This window comes from Camelus ferus, chromosome 11 (genome assembly GCF_009834535.1).
Source record: "Camelus ferus isolate YT-003-E chromosome 11, BCGSAC_Cfer_1.0, whole genome shotgun sequence".
Classification (NCBI taxonomy): Eukaryota; Metazoa; Chordata; class Mammalia; order Artiodactyla; family Camelidae; genus Camelus; species Camelus ferus.
Window position 1 is genome coordinate 57,018,968 of NC_045706.1, and position 21,103 is coordinate 57,040,070.

Below are 21,103 nucleotides of genomic sequence, written 5' to 3' on the forward strand. Positions count from 1 at the left end.
GGCTGGTACAGGAACATCACAAGTCATGGACTCATTTCAGCTGGCCCTGGAAGCTTCTGGGGCATTTTAGAAGCACTCCAGAAAGTCATGGTATAGGGAATTCTGTGTCCATGAGCCAACTCTCCCCCCCGGTTTTCCAGCTGTGGACTGGCATCAGCACCGGGTGGGACTTGGCCAGAACAGAAAGCCAGGTTGTACACCAGGGCGAGCATGGAGTGTGTTCACAACAATAGACAAATCCAACACACAGAGCGAGCATCTTTCTGGGGCCTGAACAGCCCCCCTGAAAATCACCCAGAAAGCCAGGGCCTGGCCCACAGACGGTGTGGAAAAGAAGATGAACAATGAGATCATCTACCTGTTGGTAGATCACGCTATAGTATCTTCTGAGGCCTGGGGACAAACAGCCCCACCGTTTTCTTCATGACTCTTTGCTGCTGAAAAGGACGTGGTGAGTACAAAGTCAAAGGAGGAGGCCAGATCTGAATGGGAAAAACCCCATGAAAGGAGCTGATGTCAAGTTCAGGAATGTGTGGGGTTGTGGCAGGTGGTCAACCCCAGAAAGGAGGACTTGTGTGAATAACAGAGAATATTAAACCTTAAGAGCACCCTGGGTGAGTTGATGTATCACACACAGCTTAAAGCAGGAGATCTATAAAGGCAGAAATAGCTATTTATTCCGAGATCACAATCTTATGGTGTCAGTTTCATGAGAAGCACTGCGCTAGATGCTGGAGAAACAGCGGTAAGCCAAATGAATAAATCAACAAAAACATGGTCCCCGGCACCAAGGAAGCTTGTGGTGGAGAAAAAGAGTAGTTAGTGTGGGTGGGTGGTGTCATGCTGGGCGAGTATCTTTTATATTATGTATATTCTTTATATATTACCTATAATCCTTTGTTCCCCAGGATTAATATATTTACAACTATACTTGATATAAAATAAAACACTTATTCTGAAACTTTTCATTTGATGCATTTTGACATAAATATTCACCCATGAACACCTCATCATATTTGAGACAATGAACACATCTGTAAGTCCCCAAAGTGTCTCGTCACTTTGTAGTCTCATTCCTCTGCCCCTCCCTACTCTTGACCCCAGGTATCCACCAACAGGCTTTCTGTTACTATAGATTAGTGTCCGTTTCCCAGAATTTCTTATAACTGGAATAACACATGTGCCCTTTTTTTTTGGTCTGACTTAATGCACTCAGCATAATTGCTCTGAGATTTATGTGTTTTGTCGCTTATATCAGTAGTTCAGTTCTTTTTATAGTTGATTCATATTCCATTGTATGAATATACCACAGTTTGTTTATCCGTTCACCTGTCAAATACGGGCATTTGGATTCTTTCCAGCTTTTTGCTATCACAAAGCTGCAATGAATATTTACATACATAATGAAGATATATTTTATTAGTCTTGACTAAATACTTAGGAATGGAATGCCTGCCTCATAATGTAGGTGTATCCTTACTTTCTATGAAACTATTTTTTAAGTGGTTATACCATTTTATATTTCTATCTCACCAGAAGTACGTGAGAGTTCAAATTGCTCCATACCCTTGGTATGGTTAGCCTTCAATTTTAGCTAATCTAGTAGGAATGCCATTTATCTCATTATAGTTTAATTTTCAATTCCATAATGACTAATGATGTTGGGTATTTTTCCACATACCTGTTTGCCATTTATGTATCTTTGGGGAAGTGTTCGTTCAAAATTTTTGCCCATTTTTAAATTGGTGGATTGTCATTTTATTATTGAGTAGTAAGAGATCCTCACATATTATAGATACAAGTCTACTTTTGCTATATATTTGCAGATTTTTTCCCAAAGTGTGTCTTGCCTTTTCATTTTCATAGTGGTGTCTTTTGAAGAGCAAAGCATTGCTACTTTTGGTGAAGTCCATTTTGTTGACTTAAAATATGTTATAGTTCATATCTTTTGTGTTGTAGTTAAGGAATCTTTGTCAAACTTATGATTGTTAAGATTTTCTCCTGTATTTTCTTTAAAAGTTTTGTAATTTTAAATTCTCCATTAATGGCTATAATCCTTTGAGTTTATATTTGAGTAAGATATGAAGTTAGAGTTGAGGTTTCTTTTTCGTGGCTACGGCTCTACTGTTGTTACAACATCAGTTTTTGAGAAGATCTTTTCCTCATTGAACTGCCTTGGAATCTTTTTCAAAAATCAATTGGCCACATATGTTTGCATGTGTTTCTGAACTTTATTGTCTATTCCATTGATTTATCTGTTTATAAATAGGTCAGTACCATGTTGGCTTGATTACTAGAGCTTTATAAGTCTTGGAATAAAGTAGTTTTGAGTCCTTCAACTTTGTTCTCTTGGCTACCAAAAAAGTTATTTTGACTTATCTAGATCTTTTATATTGCCATATAAGTCATTTAGAATCAACTTGTTAATTTCTGTACAACAACAACAACCAAATGCCTCCTGCGATTTCAATAGAATTGCACTCAATCTCTTTTAACTTGAGGAGAATTGATGTCTTAATAATACTCAGTCTTTAACCCATAAATATGATGTATCTATTTACCTAGGTCTTCTTTAAATTGTCTCAGTAAAGTTTGGTCATTTTCAGCGCACAGGTCTTGTGTATCGTTTGTCAAATTTATTGCTACGTACTTTATATATTTTGATGGTATTGTAAATGATACTTTTATTATGATTTCTGATTATTTGTTGGAATTAAATAGACACTCATTTAATTTTTGTATTATCTATCCTGCAACCTCACATCTTTCAAGCTTGCTTATTAATTATTCTAGTCCTTTGTAGAGACCCTTAGATTTTCTGCAGAGATGATTATGTTGTCTGAGAACAAAGATGACTTTTCTTCTTCTTCCCCCAAACTTCGAATGGCCTTAATACCTATTTTTGCCTTATTGCATTGACTGTATATACCAGTAGTACAATGTTGAGTAGAAGTGGTGAGAGTGTACATTCTTGCTTTATTCCTGGTATCAGGAGAAAAGTGACGTTTTGCAATTAGGTATAATTTTGTTATATACTCTTTGTCAGGATGAGGAAGTTTCCTTTTGGTCTTAGTTTCTGAGAGTTTTAATTAGGAATGAATATTAGATCTTGTTAAGTAGTTTTTCCCACTAATCTGATAATTAAATAACTTTTCTTGACTTTGATCAATTTTAAAATATTAAACCAACCTTGCATTCCTTGTGTAAACCCAGTTGGCCATGATGTATTATTTTTAACATCTTGTTGGATTTGATTTCCTAAAAATTTGTTATGAATATTTGCATCTATGTTAATGAGAGATATATGTCTGTAATTTATTTTCTTTTTATGGCTTTGTCTGGTTTTGTTATAAAGGAAAGGCTGGCATCATATAATGAATTGGAATGTTTTTCCCTTCCTATCAGTTTTCAGTGATGAGAAGACCCCAAGAAGGTAGAAGACAATGGTATCCAAAAAAAATTCATCTTTGGTAGAAGATAGCACTTTCTCTAACGTACCCGTTCTTTACCTTCAGTGTGCATGAGAAACACCTGAAAATGTTCTTTTAAATAAAGATTTTGACTTAGAAGGTCCTAAATGGATACCATGGTTAGCATGAACAAAGAAAACCAAACCTCCCCCAGGTTAATTTTCATAGTTGATCTGTGGTCTGAGGATTCTTTAGTCAATGGTTTTCCAAGGATGTTTCACAAACTAGCAGTATCAGAATCACCTGGGAACTTTTAAAAAATGCAAATGTTCTGTTCCCACCTTATAGCAACTAAATCAATAACTCTAGGAGAGAAAGTAGGTGGCAATTGCTCCCTCAGTAGCCCTCAAAGTGACTCCAATGCACACTAAAGTTTGAGAACTACTGTACGGTTAATAAGAGTGAAACAAAAAGGAAAAGATATGGATACAGTTAATTTTGTATACTTTGTGTTATAAATAGAGATGATTTCTTCTATACTGGCCTTCTTTTCTTTATAACATATATGGAAAATCTGAGAGTGAGGAAGTGGAGGGTAAGTAATGAGACTGAGTAGTCAAGAAAGTATGAATAATCAACAGGAAAATAGGGGAGCAGGCTGATGAGGTTGTTAGTCACTATTGGACATCTTGTTAAGCAATGTGATTTCAATCTTTATTGATGTCCATCTTCCCATTTGTGTAATCTTCTTTCAGAATTCTGAGCTGCTCAAGGTAGAGATATGGAGAAGGCAGTTCTTGGATCCATACAGTTATTTTGCCAAATGGATAATAGGGAAGGGGGGGAAGGGATATAGGAGTTGAGGATATTTGCAAGAAAGTGAATGACTATAACCATGGACCATAGTCTCTGTGCTGCATGAAGAGAGAAATGAAGACAAGAGAAGGATAATCAATAGAAAGGAAGTTCTGAGATCTAAGGGTAGAGGTCTTGAGATGGAAGAACTGTCTCAGTAGACATATTTGAGAAAATGAGCTAGAAGTGTACGTGATAATACCTGAAAAGTGAAGTGCTTGTTTTAAATTCTTTTTTTTTTTTTTTGTAATAAGAAGCTATAAGATATGACCTTGGTTGAGATTACTGTGCCAGATCATTGGTATTGAGGAATTCATAGAATGGGTGAATAAATATTCACATGTACATTGAAGTTCTCTTTCATTGGGGATGTCAGTCATAGTAGTGGGTGGGATGAATGGGAGACTGACAGCCAAGGACCAAATCAGAAAATATAGTGACGTAAGTTTTACATGATGTAAGTTGAAAGTCATCACTGGCATAGAACAGTTCTGAAAGAAGATTGTTTTGGGCCCCACCATAATTTTAAAAATGTGTGTCCCTAGTATGTCCTAAAGTCGTGATCCATCTTTTGATAACCAGATTCATAACTGTGATATCTGTGTACAAGCTCTGATTTAGCCATGCAGATACAAAAAAAAAAAAAAATCAGCTATCCTACAGACCATTGCAAAGAAATTGAATCAAATAACTTCCTCATGTTTTCCTATTCACTACAGGAACAAAAAACTTTGCTTTGAAAGGCTTCCTACCAGCTCAAAAGTACAAGGATGGAGATGATCTCTGCTGTGCCCTGCTAACCATCCATTCTAATTCTCTTTTTCAAATTCACAGAGAGTGAAGAAGTGTATCAAAGGCAGGTGCTGTCAATTTCATGTATCATCTTTGGAATTGTCATCGTGGGCATGTTCTGTGCAGCGTTCTACTTCAAAAGCAAGTAAGACCATTTCTCTCTAGTGTTAAAAGGTTACTTCTCAGAAGAAGCACCTTTGTCTTTCTTTACATTCTCAGTCTGAGCTCCAGGCAGAGGGATCTTGTGCAAATGGGTCCATCAAACATCCATAAATGACAGAATCTTTTGTAGCCTGTGGTGAGTGTGTGTAGCGTGTACGTGCATGTGGGTGTTTGTGTGTGTGTGTGTGTGTGTGGTTTATCTTTGATGCACATACTAATCATTCCTCTCTGTGCTCATCAACACTCTAAGTCCTTTGCACGTTTTGATTGCCTCCAGGAATTAAAGGCTCAGCGTCTGCCTGTCACTCAGGGGTTAACTCTTCTGAACAGAGAAGTCCCTGCTGTAGACCTGAACATTATCAACTAGTGTCTAGCTTTTTATGAAAACACACACACACACTTTTCCTCTTATCATGTTTTTCACCTGATACCCATAAAAGTTGTAGCCAAATATGAAATATGAATACTATAAAATCCACTTTGGTATGCACATCTTGAATATGCCCTGTGCTTACCTTGCCAAGAAACTAAAGCTTCTGCAGGTAAAGGTGCTTTTTTGGGGGCTAATAAAGTAGAATAAAAAATATACATATATATGTATATAAGTATGTATGTGTATATACATATATTTACTCTAAATATACTTCATAGTACTTTATTTATGTAAATGACATAATCTTGCACTTAAGAAATGCAGATTAAAATATTAAATTCCTTGGTTTCTTGTAAGGTGTGCAGGCATTAAGAAGCTGGCATAGATTCTTTTCCTACAGCTTGTCTGAAATCCAAGCCAACACATAATTGTTTTTCATTGGACCTGTATTTTTTCCTACCCATTTGCTCTTCTAAAAATGGATCAATTTCCAGATACAGTCCATGATACCTGTCTGCATGTTGTTTATGTCAATCTTTAAAAAGAACAATGCTTAGAATTTTAAAAAATAATAGAAATCAGGTATGAATCCAGAATTAGTGACTATTATTTTTTAGTAAACTATTTCAGAAGAGCTTTAGGTTCTCAGAATTGTTGTGAAAATAGTACAGACACATCCAATGTTCCCCAGACTCAGTTTCCCCTACGATTCATGTCATACTAGAATGTTGCATTATGACAACCAATGGAACCATGTTGATACAGTGTTACTAACGACAGTTCATACTTTCAGATTTCCTTGGTTTTTACCTAATGTGCATTTGTTTTTGTTCCAAGGCTCCAGCCAGGAAACCACATCACATTTCCTTGTCATATCTCCTAGGCAGCTCTTGGCCGTGACAGGTGTTAGTGTTCAATCTCTGAGCACTTAACTCTGTATCAGGGATATTGGGCTTCTCATATCTTATATCCCAACCCTCGTAACAACTGGAATGATCAGTATTGCTCAATTTTAAGATAATGTCTGAATTTAATTTTAAAACATTAATTTGTCAAAGCTACAAAGTAGGAACTTGCAGATGGGTCTTTAAATCGCGTGCTCTGGACCATTCTACCATATTGGCTCACACAGTCCCGCTGCTGGACGGTGAGTGCTCGGAGTGACTGGGGAACGTCGGTTCCCACCGCAGACCATAGCTCTTTATGCTCTCAGCCAGGCTGCGTGACACAGTGGTCAGGGTTTTACAAGCATTAGCCATACCTGTGCTCAGACCTGCAGTCTTGCCACCTGCTTATTATGCATTATTAGGCAAATTACATCTAGTCCCTTAGCTTCCGTTTCCTTTTTGGTAAAATATAGCTAAAATCTGGCCCCCAATAATATCTACCTTACAGAATGTAAGGATTAGCCAGAAAATACTGTAAAGGGCACAGCATACTGTTTCAGCGAGTAAGCACTCAGTGAGGGCTTGTTATTGTTAACACCTACGGCTTTCCACACCGGAACTCACAGGCTGGGTGACAGCAAAGTGAAGCCCGTCCCCTGGAGCACGAGAGGGGTCGTCACACTCAGCAGGGCGTTAGAAGGGGCTCCTGGAAAGTGCTGTGTCAGGGGGAGAGAGATTGCGTACTTAACAATAAGCAAATTACTGTGGAGAAGTAGTCCATCACTTATTTTCGGAGGGTAATTGGCAGTTGTGCCACATTTAAACGAAAGACGGATTGTGGCCGTCACGAGAACAGAGAACAGCTGGAGAGCAGGAGGACGTCCATCCTCAGAGCTGTCAGTCCCTCCCTGTGTGGACGGCAAGCGGGCTCAGCCACCAGTGTGTCCTCCTGGGGCTCAGCCAGCTGGCAGGGGTTCTCACGGAAACACTGTGCGACCCTAGATTCGTCCTGGGAGACTCAGAGGACCAAGCCAATGGAAGTGAGCGGATCGGGGTGCTGCTGTCTTTCTGCCTGCCCAGCCGGGACACACTTTTATTTAAAAATAAATAAGTTAGTGTAAAAATAATACAGTAATAATAAAATTTAAAGCCTTTCCCAACTGGAGTCATATTCCTCATCAGAGACCTAGAGCGTATTTCCTTCTTGTAATACAATTTCTAAGCATGATCGTCCTTCATTTTTCTTTGCCTGAGAGAAGAGCCACACCCCACCCCATGCATCTAATTTATATAGCTGAAAGCAATGTACATTTTTATAACACCCTGGCACAAGTTTTTTTCTTGCCTTCATTCCTGGAATTCTAATTCAGCTCCCCAAACCTTGGGGACAGCCGAATAGGCAGACTCTACCTTGACCTTTCTTTACTTTCTCACATACTATAGGACTGTTTTACGTGTATAATTTTTTTGGCCTCATCTTGGAAGTCCCAAGTCTTCTGGGATTCTAGGACCTGTCATTGGTTTCCAAATAAATTCACTTGAACTTCCACCCAACATACTAGAATGTACAGTGCCCAGAGAGAGTCAGGACTTACCCCAAAGCTCACATTCTCGGTTATTTATGTTTTACTTCCCAAAACCCTTCAGATTTGGCCACTCTGGTCCTTTCTCCATTCACTTGTCACCCTTGGGATGGCATGGCCTCAGGCAGTGGAATATTGCAGTGAATTGTTAGCCCATGAACGTTTGAATGTGGGTAACATGAAGAGGTAGAAGTGAGGAACACTTTCTGGAATTTAGAGGACTTTCTGATTGAGTTCATTGGACCCCAACCACTTAAAAGGGTACAGTGAAAGAAAGTCTCTTTCCATCGGTCCCAAGAAGCCCAGTATTCCCATAAGTGGTTAATAGAATTACAGATTGAGCCTTTCAGATCGGGCTGAAATGGCTCACGTGGCAACTATAAATTCTTCCAGGTTTTCTTTCTACTTTTAACTCACGGGGGCTGGGACACATAAGACTGGCAGTGGGAGTCCTCAGTGGGCTTTGGAAATGCAAGACGTGATTCGACTCTAAAAACGGAACTGGAATAGGAGACAAGATGTTCCAGGAGCAGAAGCGGGGACAAATAATGATCACAACTGGGAGAAATACAGGAGGAGAAGGGAGCACTGGTACTACCAGTAAAAAGGCAGATGTGATAACAAACTGCCCTGACTATAGGTTATCACCCTCTGAAGTCAGGATCTTAGATCACGAAGAAAGGCTCTTAGGGGCAGGCAATGGATGTTCTGATATGATGCCATGATTCTCTTCACTGTGAAGGTCTTAGTCCCCCAGTTACTAGAATAGAGTAGAGATAAGAGTTGACTTTCTCCAGCCCAGGCTCTGACCTGAGATGCCCCGCATCCAATGGCAGGCCAGTGTGAGGCTCTGAAGGTCTAGACCTTTGCCCCAACTTGGGGTGAAGGCTGTGCTCATTTCAGAGTTCCCCATGGGATTTGCTGAGGTCTTCACTGAGACTGCACCCCATTCCAGAGCCTCCTTCTGCCCAGTCCTGCTTTCCTTCCTTTCATTTCCATTGGTGTTAATCCAAAGGGCCGTCTCTGATAAAAATCACTCATGCTACCTCCAGCTCCGTGTCTCCAGTTCCAGGAACCCAACCTGCAACATGACAAATGACTTCTCCCAGTGGACTGGTGATGCCTCATCTTCTGCCATGTACATCTTCCTGCTGAGTTGGGCTGTAGCGAAATAAAACTCAAAGAACTATAGAATTTCCACAGCAACATTGATAGGCTATTAGGGGTTCCAGTGAGCAGTGCCCAGTACCTTGTCTTCCCCAGAGCAACTGCTCTCAGGAGAGAGCTCATGGTATTGCAGCCAGACATTTCTCATTTCCCTTGTTCTCATTTGCTGGGGAAAGGAGGAAAGAGCCAAAAATGTGTGTGCTTGGGAAGGAGAGGGGTGATAGAGAAGGAGGCAGGCTTCTCATTAATATTCAGGAATATTAATGAGTTAGGACTGGAGTGAGACGCAAGGAAAGGAAAGCAAATTACAAAGAGGACTTAGGGAGGAGGGTATAGCTCAGATGGTAGAGCACATGCTTAGCATAGATGAGGTCCTGGGTTCAATCCCCAGTACCTCCTCTAAAAGTCAACAAGCCTAGTTACCTCCTCCACCCTGCCAAAATAAAATAGTTAAATAATACAGTAATAAATAGAATATTTTTTTAAAACAGATGTTTAAAGGAAAAGGATTTAGGAAATGCAGTCAGACATTTTTATGAGGAAAATTCCTTTGTAAGTTTACATTTCCCAGACACTGAATGATGGAATTGCTGAAAAGATCATTAGTATTTCTACTATCTAATTCTTGGGAAAGTAACCAGATCCTTACTCGGTGCCAAGCCCCCTTTTACTGCTTCATGATGATTTACTTCCTCATCTCTCCTTTGCGTCATCAGTGAATCCCTGATAGGATTTTGTGGCTAAATGTGCATCTTAAACTGCTGAAATGATGGATTTGTTTCCAACAATAGGCTACAGATTAGCTGTTAGGAAGAAGATAGATTATTACAACTGCATGAAAGCAACTAAGAGTGCTGGAGATAAAAGCCCCCCAAATAATTGAAAAGATAAAAGAAACAGAGCTACATCACACTGGTGTTGTAAATTCAAAAGAGATAACGATGCTCAAAGCCTCCAAATCCTGTAGCAAATGCTGCGCCTGGCTCGCGAGAGAGGCAATTAACAAGATCCCTTCTTTCATCTTTGAGCCAAGGTTCTAATTCCTCGGTAGCATCTGCCCGTGCTACTAAGCTTGCTAAGTGGTGAGGAGTGGAACAGATGAACACTTTGTGTGTTCTCGCTCTTCATATTCACAGTATTTGTGGGATGGGAGATAGCTTTTACAAACTCCACTGACGGACGAGGAAACGGAGGCTCAGAGAAGCTTTGGGAATCAGTCATGTTGATTGCGGAAATCAAAAACAAAGCTGGTGGGTGGCAGCTCTGGAAGTCAAATCTCAGTTACTCTGATCCCAGAGCCCAGGCTCTATAGAGTGCTGTCTGCCTGGGAAAGCTTGCTGCCAGAGATGTGCACAGCCTCCACCCAGGGCACCCTCCTTGACACAAACCCGAGGAAGAGGCGAAAGTCTAGGGGAGAATGATTCTGCAAAGTTGGTTTTATGGGTATTGCGTCTTCTGCTGGTGGATAATTGCTATAAAGCGCTTGAGAGAACAGCTGATAACACAGTAATGTGTCAGATCTTTCTGGGATAGCCACAGAATAGTTCAAAACAACAGTCAGTTGACAGGCAGGAGTACTTGGAGTCCAAAAACTAAAAATTGTCTCAGCCTTCCCACTGCCAAGCTGTGTGACGTGGGCAAGTGGTTTGACAGTCGTGGGTGGTGGCTCAAAGTGCAGAGTGCACAGCCTGCACAGCCAGACTTCCTAGGTTCAAATCCCACTCTACCATTTACTAGCTATGTGACTTTGGGCAAATCCTTTACCTTCGCTGTGCCTCAGTTTCTTTCACCTATTAAATGGGCGTAGGATTAATCCCTCATCACACAGAATTACTGTGAAGAATAAGTGAGTTGATACACGTGAAATACTTCAAATGATGCTCGGCATTTAGTAGGTGCTCTTTAAGAGTTAACTAAGTTTCTTATTTACAAAAGTTATAAAAATCTACATTCGGGGCTGATGATGACAATAAGTGAACTATTTCAATATTATAAAACAGAAGATATACACATGAAATGGTATATATGAAAGCTACACAAATTTGAATTGGACAAATATAAATGTAAATTTACAGGTATGTTATATGTAACTGCGAGATCCCAGCTTCCAATTTTTTCCGCTGGTCACTTCAGAGCATTTCTGATTCTTTGCAGTTGAGCACAAGGGGGAAGAGACCTCTTGCGTTCAGTAGGGCCTGGACAATGTGTTACACGTGTGCCTGTCCTTGGAGCGCCACTGGGTGTGCATCCCCGGATGATAACGGGATGATGCCAGTATTTCTCGGTGGAGTTGGAAACGAGGGAAGGATTCTTGGTTAACTGAGTTTATCTAACTTTGGCAAATGACAAATACAGATCTTGAGAATGAATGCACCTCAAAAAATGACTAGAAAAAACTTACGTACTATTTATCCGTGGATTTATTTAAACCTACAGGAAACAAGCGAAACAAGTTCAAGAGCAGCTGAAGGAGCCACATCATGCTAAAAGCTACGGTCTCAAGACGCCCAGCACTTTGGCAAAGTCAGAGAACTTGGTGAAGAACCATGTCCAGCTGCAAAACGTAAGTGCCACATCTGTACATCCCTTCCCGCAGCCCACCTCGGTGCTCCCGGTCCAGAGGGGATGGGGAGCCTGTGATCAGACGTGTCGATTTTTTTTTTTTCAGTGCTTTGTAAATCTTTCTTGAAATCATCTTGCATTTTCCTGTGTGCACATGCATACTAGATAAAAGAGAGAAAAACTAAATCTCAGCTCTCGATTATAACCTGTAATATAAATTAAACTCTGGAAGCGAAAAGAGCTTCAGTTCTTCGATCTGTAATCACTTATTAAATCCTTACTTGTGTCAGAAATTGTGCTGGGCTCTGGGGATGCCATGTTCCCTACGCGTTGGAAACTTATGTAAGTAAGAAATACAGACAACCCAGAGGAGGCTTGTGGGATGAGATGGTTGATGTTGTAACAGAGATGGGAGAAGAGACCGAAGGGAGATGATGGGGACAGAAGTGGAGGCAGCAAAAAAAAAAAAAAAAAGAAAAAAGAAAAAAAATCCAGGCTTGAATTGGATTTTGAAGAATATGAGAGGTTCATCAGGTCGGCAAAGAGCAAAGGACAAGAAGAAACTAGAACAGACAGAGAATAAGGCCATGGAACCCTAAGAACACACTGCTATGTTGGGCAGCTCTGAGGTAGGGGGTGTGAGAGAAGCCAAGTTCAGAAAGGTGGGAAGTGAGAGTTTCGGTCCAAGAGGAGGTACTTCCTAACACCAGGCCTTAAACAGATGCCAGAACTTGAAGTTAAAGGCAAACTCTTTGAATCCTACCTTCTTTCTTAAGTCGTTTTAATAATTTCTGAAATGTTGTGTGACACAGAGGGGCGGCCAATCAGGTGAGCCAGTGACCCGCGGGTTGGTAAAAGAATGTACCAGTGGTTAAGTGTAAGAATAGAAGTGGGAGTTGATAGGGAAGGCTGTCATAGACAACTGTAATGCACACAACAAGGGGTGCCTGTGAGAGCTCCGGGGGCCGGAGGCTGGGGTCTTTTATAAGGTGGGGTCACAGGGTGCCTGATCTGCTTGTGTGCAAGTCTCTATAGGTGAGGTAAGAGGTTTAGGGTCCGTGAAGGGCGGTGGGCTTTGGCTGTGATAATGTAGGCATTACCTGGGGCTACTAGTTTGTTAGGGGAAAGAATGTACTAGTAAAGAATGCACTCTGTGTGTCGAGAGATCCCAGGCAGACATCTGAGAGCCCAGAAATGGGGGTCGTCCGGACTCTGAAGGACATCAGTTGGCCCAACGTGAGATATATTGCAAAACGCTAAATTAAAGACAAGCAACAGTTACCCAACTCAGTTTGACTGCTCGGCGTTCAAAAGCCAACACTCCGTCTGAGACGAGTGTAACTCCGAAGATTCTGCTCCACCGTGAAAGTTTTAAAGGGAGCATCATTTGGGGAGGGGGACAGAGTCCTCATTATCCTCCACTGTGTGCAGACTTCTTCTGATTGGTTGGTGGTGAGGTAATGGGGCGGTGTTCCTGGAATCTCCTGCTCAGCCTGCAGTTGCCATCCTGCACCTGGGTGGGGGCCGATGTTCCTGCAGGGAAGAACTCAGCGGGATTGCTGTGCATATTCCTAGAAGAGGAACCAGGACCCTGCCCCAAGGCTGCGCTTGTTTCTCCACTCTGTCTGTCTTGTTTCTGCATTCCCTCCCTTCCCTGATTAGCAACTATTTGAATCTGCCCTTTGGAACTCAGGGAACACCGAGGAGGCTGAACCAAGCCTGTTTCCTACAAACGACAAACGAGGGACACAGGATGGGATTTGTACCCTGCAGGGCCCCACGGGACAAACTGGAAGAGCCCTGTCAGGGGAGCAGCTCTCTCTGCCCCCACACAGGACCCTGAGGCAGGAAGCAAAAGAGCAAAGGCCACGGTATAAACCTGGTATTTGAGTGCAATACACAGTCACCCAGGACACAGTCACAGCCCTCCAGATCTGTAAAGCGCTGGGAATTTACACATCATTTGTGAGCCTGGGAAATCACTACCTCAAAAGTCACCGTTACGCTGGGCAAAACGGATGTACTTAGATGATTAAGGCAGAATTCATAAATCCGCAATGCTGCCCCGCAAAGTTTTGTTAAAACTTGTAATCGTGACTGTGCGTAGGGATTGCTCTTTCCTGAAACAGACGGAATGCTTTTGCTAATGATTTCTAATAAATATCATCCCACTGATGCAGGAAAGCGGATGTGGGGCGTGAGGGCGGCCGAGTCCCAGGTCTCAGCTGAGCCCCTGGGACGTGCCCCGCCAGGTGTGGGTCCTTGGATTTGCGCAGGAAAGAATTCAAGTGCGAGCCACCGCTGAGTAAAGGTAGATTTATTTAGAGAGATGCATACTGCATAGAGTGTAAGGCAAGAGAAAGGCAAGGAAAGAGGTGTGGGAATTGGGTGCTCAGGTTAGAGTAAAAGTAGGTACACACTCCATAGACAGAGTGCGGGCCGTCCCCGAAGGGGAGGGAGCGAAAAAGGCCACTAGGCTTGTGTTGCCAGGTTTTATGGGCTCAGTAGCTTCACATGCCTACAGGTGGGATCAATCCAACTGCCCGGGGGCAGGGGCTGGGGTTCCCAGGGACTGGGCCTCCGCCCATTCTTTGGCCTTTGGCGGTTAGCCTTGGGGCTGTCATGGCGCCTGCGGGCGTGTTATTGATCACGCTGTTACATTGAGCACATAATGAAGCTCAAGGTCTACGAGAAGTTAAACCTCTTCATCCTCAAGGCCAACTGGGAGGTGACTCTTCCACCATTTTGGTGTTAAATTGCTGTCATTCCTTGAGTGGATGTGCCCGGCCCTCTTCCCTCCTGTCTCACCACCACCCTAACGCAAATGCAGTGACCGAGGGCTTCAGTTTCTTAGCAACTGGACCTGTCAGACACACAAAGCCAAGCTCCAGCTAAAGCAGTAAGGACAGATTTTTAATCAGTGATAATAGGTTGCATTACAGAAGACCCATCCAGTGTGAAAAGAACACAATTTCCATTCGTACAGGGGTGACTCGGGTGTTTTAAAGGGAGACTGGGGGATGGGGAGGAGAAACAGTAGAGGCTTGACAGAGTCAGGGAAGTGAAAAATTACACAAAGTTGGTCAATGTAAATGCCATAAGGCCAACGGGGTCTGTTAACTGGTCATTACTGAGCTTAGCATCCTGTCCTTCTCTGGAGACTGGGAGACAGGAGGCCCTCTCCTTCCTAATCATTATGGTCCAGATAAATGGCTTTCAGGTCCTGGAGAGAGACACTCCCCAGTTGTAGGAGATGCGCACGCATCTCAAAGGGACAAAGGAAGATTTAGAATCCTAAACTCCTTTTATTAAATGTTCTAAGAAAGAGAGGTCTGGGGCTTATCCCCAGGCATTGGCTAAAATAAACGGTAAATTCCTTTGAGTTTTTTGGGTTTCCTTTTTGGTGTTTGGCAGGTGCTTTAAGAGGGACAGGGGTCAACCTAGGGGTACAGCCTTGAGCAGTTAGAACTATGATAGAGTTTACTCAAGTCTTTAAGTGTGTGTGTGTGTGGGGGGGTGAGTGGATGAAATCATTTGGGCAGAGAATCTGCAGTTTTTAAAGGTCAGAAATTGAGGCCTCGTCGATTAAAGGGCTCAGAGGAGCCTGTCTGAAGTTTGCTCAAGAAGAGAGTCTTTGTCAGCCGCTAACGCACGTAGCAGGGTTGCAGCCAGAACACACGCACAGTTTGGTATTCCTTTCCGGCGACTGTAGGACCAACAGCATTTTCTTTGCTTTACAATCTCCGCACACTCATTTGGGAGAAGGCATAGTGGTCCACAAAGAGGCCACTTCACAGTTTCCTCCTTCCTTCCCTCCTAGTAGCTATGAATGTTCTTTCCTATTGTTTAATTATTAAAACCATTATTAAAATAAACTCTTTATGCATGGGTTTCCCCCACCCTTCATTTGATTGGAATTATTAGAATTTGGACAGCAAGAAAGAAACGATTAACTGTAGGGGTTGCAACACCTGAAAGACCTTTGTTTACCTCTGATTTTCTTTTCTTTTTCTCTCCCTCTTCCCTCCTCAGCCCACCCCTCCCCAACATTTTGTATGTTGGCACAGGACCGCAGGAGGCTTAACCGGACCATTCCCCCAGTGCCCAAGGGAGGATGTGGGACAGTGTCTTTTTCTATTCATCCCATTTTTGGATGAAGAGCGTATAGGGCATTTTGTCTCTGAGCTGTGGTGTGGTGGTCAGCTAGGAAAACGCATTTCAAGGGATCGACATTCTGAAGGGCTACACAGAAATGGGGGGTTCAGGCAGAGAATGGATATGAGAGGAAGGCATTTAAGGATCCTGAAGAAAGTGCAGGGTGCATTGAGGAGACATCTGCACGCCAGCTGTAGCATCCTACACGTTGCCGGCGGGGCTCAAGGGACTCCTTGAACAGACCCCTTTAACAAGACTAGGCTACGATGAACACATTGCTTTCCCAAAGGCACATGCCAGTTTCAGTGCTAGAAAGCAATGTGGGTCACTGCCAGCCTCGTTATCCCTTTGTCAACATTTCTTTGGCTAATTTAATAGGAGAAAATTGTCTTCTTTAATGACATTTCACTATCAGAGAGGGTAGGAGGATCTCTGTCTGTATATTTCTAGTTTGGTTTCCGCTTTGGTGAATTACATGTTGATACCCTCGCTCATGATTTTATTATAAGCATCAAAGAACAATTTGACTGCAATTTTTCACGCCACACGTTATGGGAGAAAATAGTTATAGAGAATATACATCGATAATCCCTTAAAAAAGAAACTGAAATGTTTAAGAACATTTGCTTTCCTACATGCTATGCTTAAGCTATATAAGACGCATACAGGACATCTGAGTGGTTGGAGGCCAAGTAGCACACATAGTCTTATGGAAAGTGGTCATTTGTTGTGTGGCCAGGAAATGTCCGCACGCCTATTAAAAATGCAAATACATTAAAGAAAATATGCAAAAGCATTTTTTTCTTTTGTAGGTCTGTATTTTTGTCTCCTTCTGACAAGAGCTGTGAGGAAATACCAATGTCAATAATAGCCAAAAATGATCAATAAAACAGTGATAGTAATAATAATAGCAAATACCATGTACTAGGTACATACAGAGAATCTTGCTAAATACTAGAAATACACAGCCTTATTTAGTCCTAACAACAATGACTTAATTACACCCCCGATGTGCAGAAGAAGAAAATAGGGCTTAGAACTTGAGAAAGTTAACCTCTGTCAGACAGCTAGTCTAAACCCACATCCCTGTAACACAGTGGTTTGCAACAGGGGGCAGTGTTGCCCCAGGGAGCATTTGGCAAAGTCTGGAAACACTTTGGGTGGGAAGTGCACAGGCATCTGTGAGTCAAGGGAGCTGGTAAATACCCTAGGATGCGTGGGAGAGCCCCCTACATCAGGAAAGGATCCTTCCCACATGTCAAGAGTGGTGAGGAGGTCCAGAGGCCAAGGTCAAGATGCAAAATGTGTCCACTAGGAAATTCTGAAGACCTGCCACAGGAGTTCTCTCACCAACCTTCCCACTGCACGCATGATTTCTGCTACCTGGAGGGAAGACAGGTCACGCAGGTGCACTGTGATCCTAGGGAGGGAAAATGTCCTCCTCTGCTTACCTTAGCAGGCAAATTCGTCTTTATTTTTATCTTGGAGCCCAGGTTAACTACTTGAAATTCTTAGCAAATTGCAATGTTTAACAAATGAATTGTCTGTGTCTGGCATTCCCTTAAGTTCATTAAACATTCATGGGGAAAGGTTTCACTTTACAGTCATTTAACAAGATGTGAACCACCCAGTCCAGTGAAGCAACATGACACTCCGGAAACACTTGACATCAAGCCTGCAGAACTAGACCTGGCAGTGTCTTCGAAGCATCTAGCCCCTTACTATCATTTGTAAGTGAAGCATTTAGGACTGACCTCATTTCCTGTGTCCTGGGTGAGAGAGAGAGAGAGTTGGGGCTAGAGTTATTCCCTCCAGACCAGTCAAAGGAGAGAAACTTCTCAGCACCCAGTTCAGGGATCATCGGAAACAGAAGTCATCAAAGAGAGATGACCTCTTCTTCTCTCTTAAAATCAAGAGAAAATACACATACGTGAAAAGTAAAGCAATAAAATCATATACTCTTTCCCACAGTTTTTTTCAACAACCATCTTAGGAAAGATAGGTTTGGGAGACAAACATTCAATGAGAAAGACTCGGAAGATAATACTTGAATGCTTGAGGCGAATAGTAAGAACTTAATGACTAACGCAGCCTTGATAATTGGTAGAGAGAGGCATTCATTTATTCTGTGGTGCTTCTTGAACACTTTTTCTATGTGGACACTGCATGATGAGCTTAAAAAATACAAAGAGAAGCGATGGATCCTGACTTTGGGGAGCTCACAGGCTAGTGGTAGAAACAAACATGTTAGCACAAACTTTTTTCATACTGTAGATGCGTTAAGTCAAAGTGCTCTCAGATCATGGAGAAGGGCATCTAAACTCGGCTGGGGAATCCACAAAGGCCGCCCAGAAGTAGGCGATGTTTACACTGAGTCTTGAGAGTGAGTTGAAATTCGTGAAGTACTTTGACAGAGGTTGATCAGACGGGGGTCATTCCTTTGTAGCATGAATCAAAGCTAATTTGGAATAGTTCTAGTCTAAAACCTGATCTCTTCCTTTAAATATCAAATTCCTATTTAAAGATTCCCTATAGGTTCATACGTTCATCTTTTTATTCAAATATGTATATTAAATATCTAGTAAGGACCAGGGATATCATGGTGAGCAAAAGTGACAGTGGTCCTACTTTCAAGGAGCTTACTGAGCCCTGCAGGTGATAGATATTGATCAAAGAATGCCACCAAAATAGTGCTCATTGCTGTTACAGCTTTTAGAAGGCAGGTCTGGGAGATAACCTGACAGTAGGAATAGCTCAGAGCTCTCTGAGCTAAACCTGCGTTTAGTTACCACTGGCTGCAAGGGGCACCCGGCTGAGGAGCGGTGGGGCATGGGGTGGGTGAGGAGTGCTTGCTGTGATGGGTGTCTGGAAAGGGTGTCTCACTCTATTATTTCTCTTCAATGGAAACGTGTTAAAGTTTGACAGACAATTGTTATAGTTCTTCCTGCTCTGGTACAGGGTGCAAACATTCTCAAAACAGCAACACTGGTCAAGTTGTTTTCAATTATTTGTATAAGAGATCTGGATGAAATCACGCCCTAAAACATGTCCTAACTACTCGGTCTCACCATCTCCTGGGCTCAAAAGTCAGACCTGAAATAAAGAACTCTTTGACACAGACATAGGTGAGCTGAGAACAACACCGGGACGAGACCTCTAAAACCTTAAAACCGTTTAAAATTAAACCTCCCTCCTGTTTTTCTTGCCTGGGGTTCCAGACCAGGTGATTATCAGCTGTCAACACTGCTTTCGAATACAGACACGGCTTTTCATTTAACCTCTGGACTCCCGCTGCTTGTAGGGGGCAGAACTGGAAGCAGCACACCTTGCTCTACTTCCAACACGCGCCTGCTTCATCTGACAGGTCTACTGATTTCAGGGCAGCACTCAGTGTGCGAGGAGCAAGGCAGGGGATGGTGCAAACAGCAGTGGACGTCCTCAGCGCCAAAGAGCACCTGTACAAGGAGGGCCTTCAGGGAAGCCACACGGGATGAGCGCTTTCCCGTGAATAACAGTATTGACCAGAGTCTGTGTGGGTGTTTGAAAGGAAATTGGCTGAGCTCTTGCTGAAAGGACCAGTGAATAGTCTGTGCCGTCTCCTTATTCACGATGAAAATGACATTTTGTACATTACACCAGATGAGGTTTTTACCTAAACATGTACAAACACAAAAAGTCAAGATCCGAGTGAGTGCAGGGGAAGAACGTGAAATCAGCCAGCATACTTCATAGTATCATATGGAAACGTCAGTGGGGAGGGCCAGACACGCTGCTGGTCTGAACACTTGAACTTCACCGGGGATTTTATCAGATGGATAAGATAAAATTGTGCTGACCTCAACTCGTCCCAGGGACCAAACTGCATAAATGTTGTTACAATGAATGAACTCATATTGATGCCTTGTTATTAATGCAAATCTGGTTTATTCAGATGTCCTTAGTTTTTACTGACTTGCTTCTTCTGTTCCAAGGTCCCATGCTGGAAACATTACATTTATTGGGCATGTCCCCTTGGTTTGTGACACTTTGTCAGATTTTCCTTATTTTAATGACCCTGATAGTTTTTAGTACTGGTCAAGTGTTTCTCCCTGAAGAATGTCTCAAAATTTCTTGCAGGACAGTGGGGCCAGGGGGGAGAGGATATAGCTCAGTGGTAAAGTGCATGCTTAGCATGCACAAGGTCCTGGATTCAATCCCCAGTGCCTCCATTAAAATAAATAAACAGATAAATAAATAAAAACCTAATTACCTCATTTCTGCAGTATCTGAGTCAGGTTCTAGCACTTCCTTAATCTCTTAAGACTTTTTTTGTGTGTGTGTATTTTGTTAGCAGTTGGACACGATATATTAGGTAATTATGAGGTAAATAGATCTTTATTCTAAGGTTTTGTTTAATGTTTGCTGTAGATGTAGATGCCAAGGGCTTTAAAATCTTCTCAATTCTTTTTTTTTTTTCAGCTTCTATTTGTGTCTTTGGGTTTCCCTAATTAGTCCTTTTTTTTTTTTTTTTTTTTTTTTAAATGGAGGTACTGGGGATTGAACTCGTACATGCTAAGCAGGTGCTCTACCACTGAGCTGTAACCTCCCCACTCCTTGACCTCCTTCAAGTAGAGTCTGTGTCTTACAACTTTTCAGCTATAATCCACTATTATTATAGTGGAACCCTGTGGATGCGACGTTAAGGGCTGGTGGAGGGGAGCTCATGTACATGATGAGATTCCACTCCCTCTGTGGGCCTGTCTTCCTGGGCTGTGACCGTCACAAACGTTGCTTCACTGTCTTCCCTTCTTACATGAGACAGGAAGGCTTCAGGAAGGTGGAGTCAGGGCAGAGCTCTTCCCTCAGGTGAGCTCAGGCTCTGGGAAAGACTATTTTCACTGAAAAGTAGATCGTTGTCATGGAGAACACTCTGCATGCATTTCAACATGGTCATTTCCCCCTTCTCTTACCGGAGACACAAGATGATTTTTTTTTTCTTTTTCTTTGTTGTGAGAATCTGCTGTGATCCTGGAGGTTAAACTCATGAAAGTGTAAGAACGCTCCCTTAGACAGCAGCCCTCAGATACCTTTACCTTCCCTCTAGTTCACACACAGATTCCAAAACTTATTAAAATGACCACTTAAGTGTTCCTGCCAGTTTATGTTTCTGGCAGATCC

The 21,103-nt window shown here is 42.3% G+C and overlaps 1 protein-coding gene across 11 annotated transcripts in view; it reads left to right on the forward strand.

Annotated features, from left to right (window-relative positions):
- Nucleotides 1–21,103, forward strand: part of NRG3 (neuregulin 3) — a 937,576-nt gene that overhangs the window by 893,207 nt on the left and 23,266 nt on the right. For all 11 annotated transcript variants that reach the window (XM_032491607.1, XM_032491597.1, XM_032491602.1 and 8 more), the window contains 2 exons: nt 5,100–5,202; nt 11,666–11,792. In XM_032491607.1, coding sequence (XP_032347498.1) covers nt 5,100–5,202; nt 11,666–11,792 — 230 coding nt within the window. The remainder of the gene's footprint in view (nt 1–5,099; nt 5,203–11,665; nt 11,793–21,103) is intronic.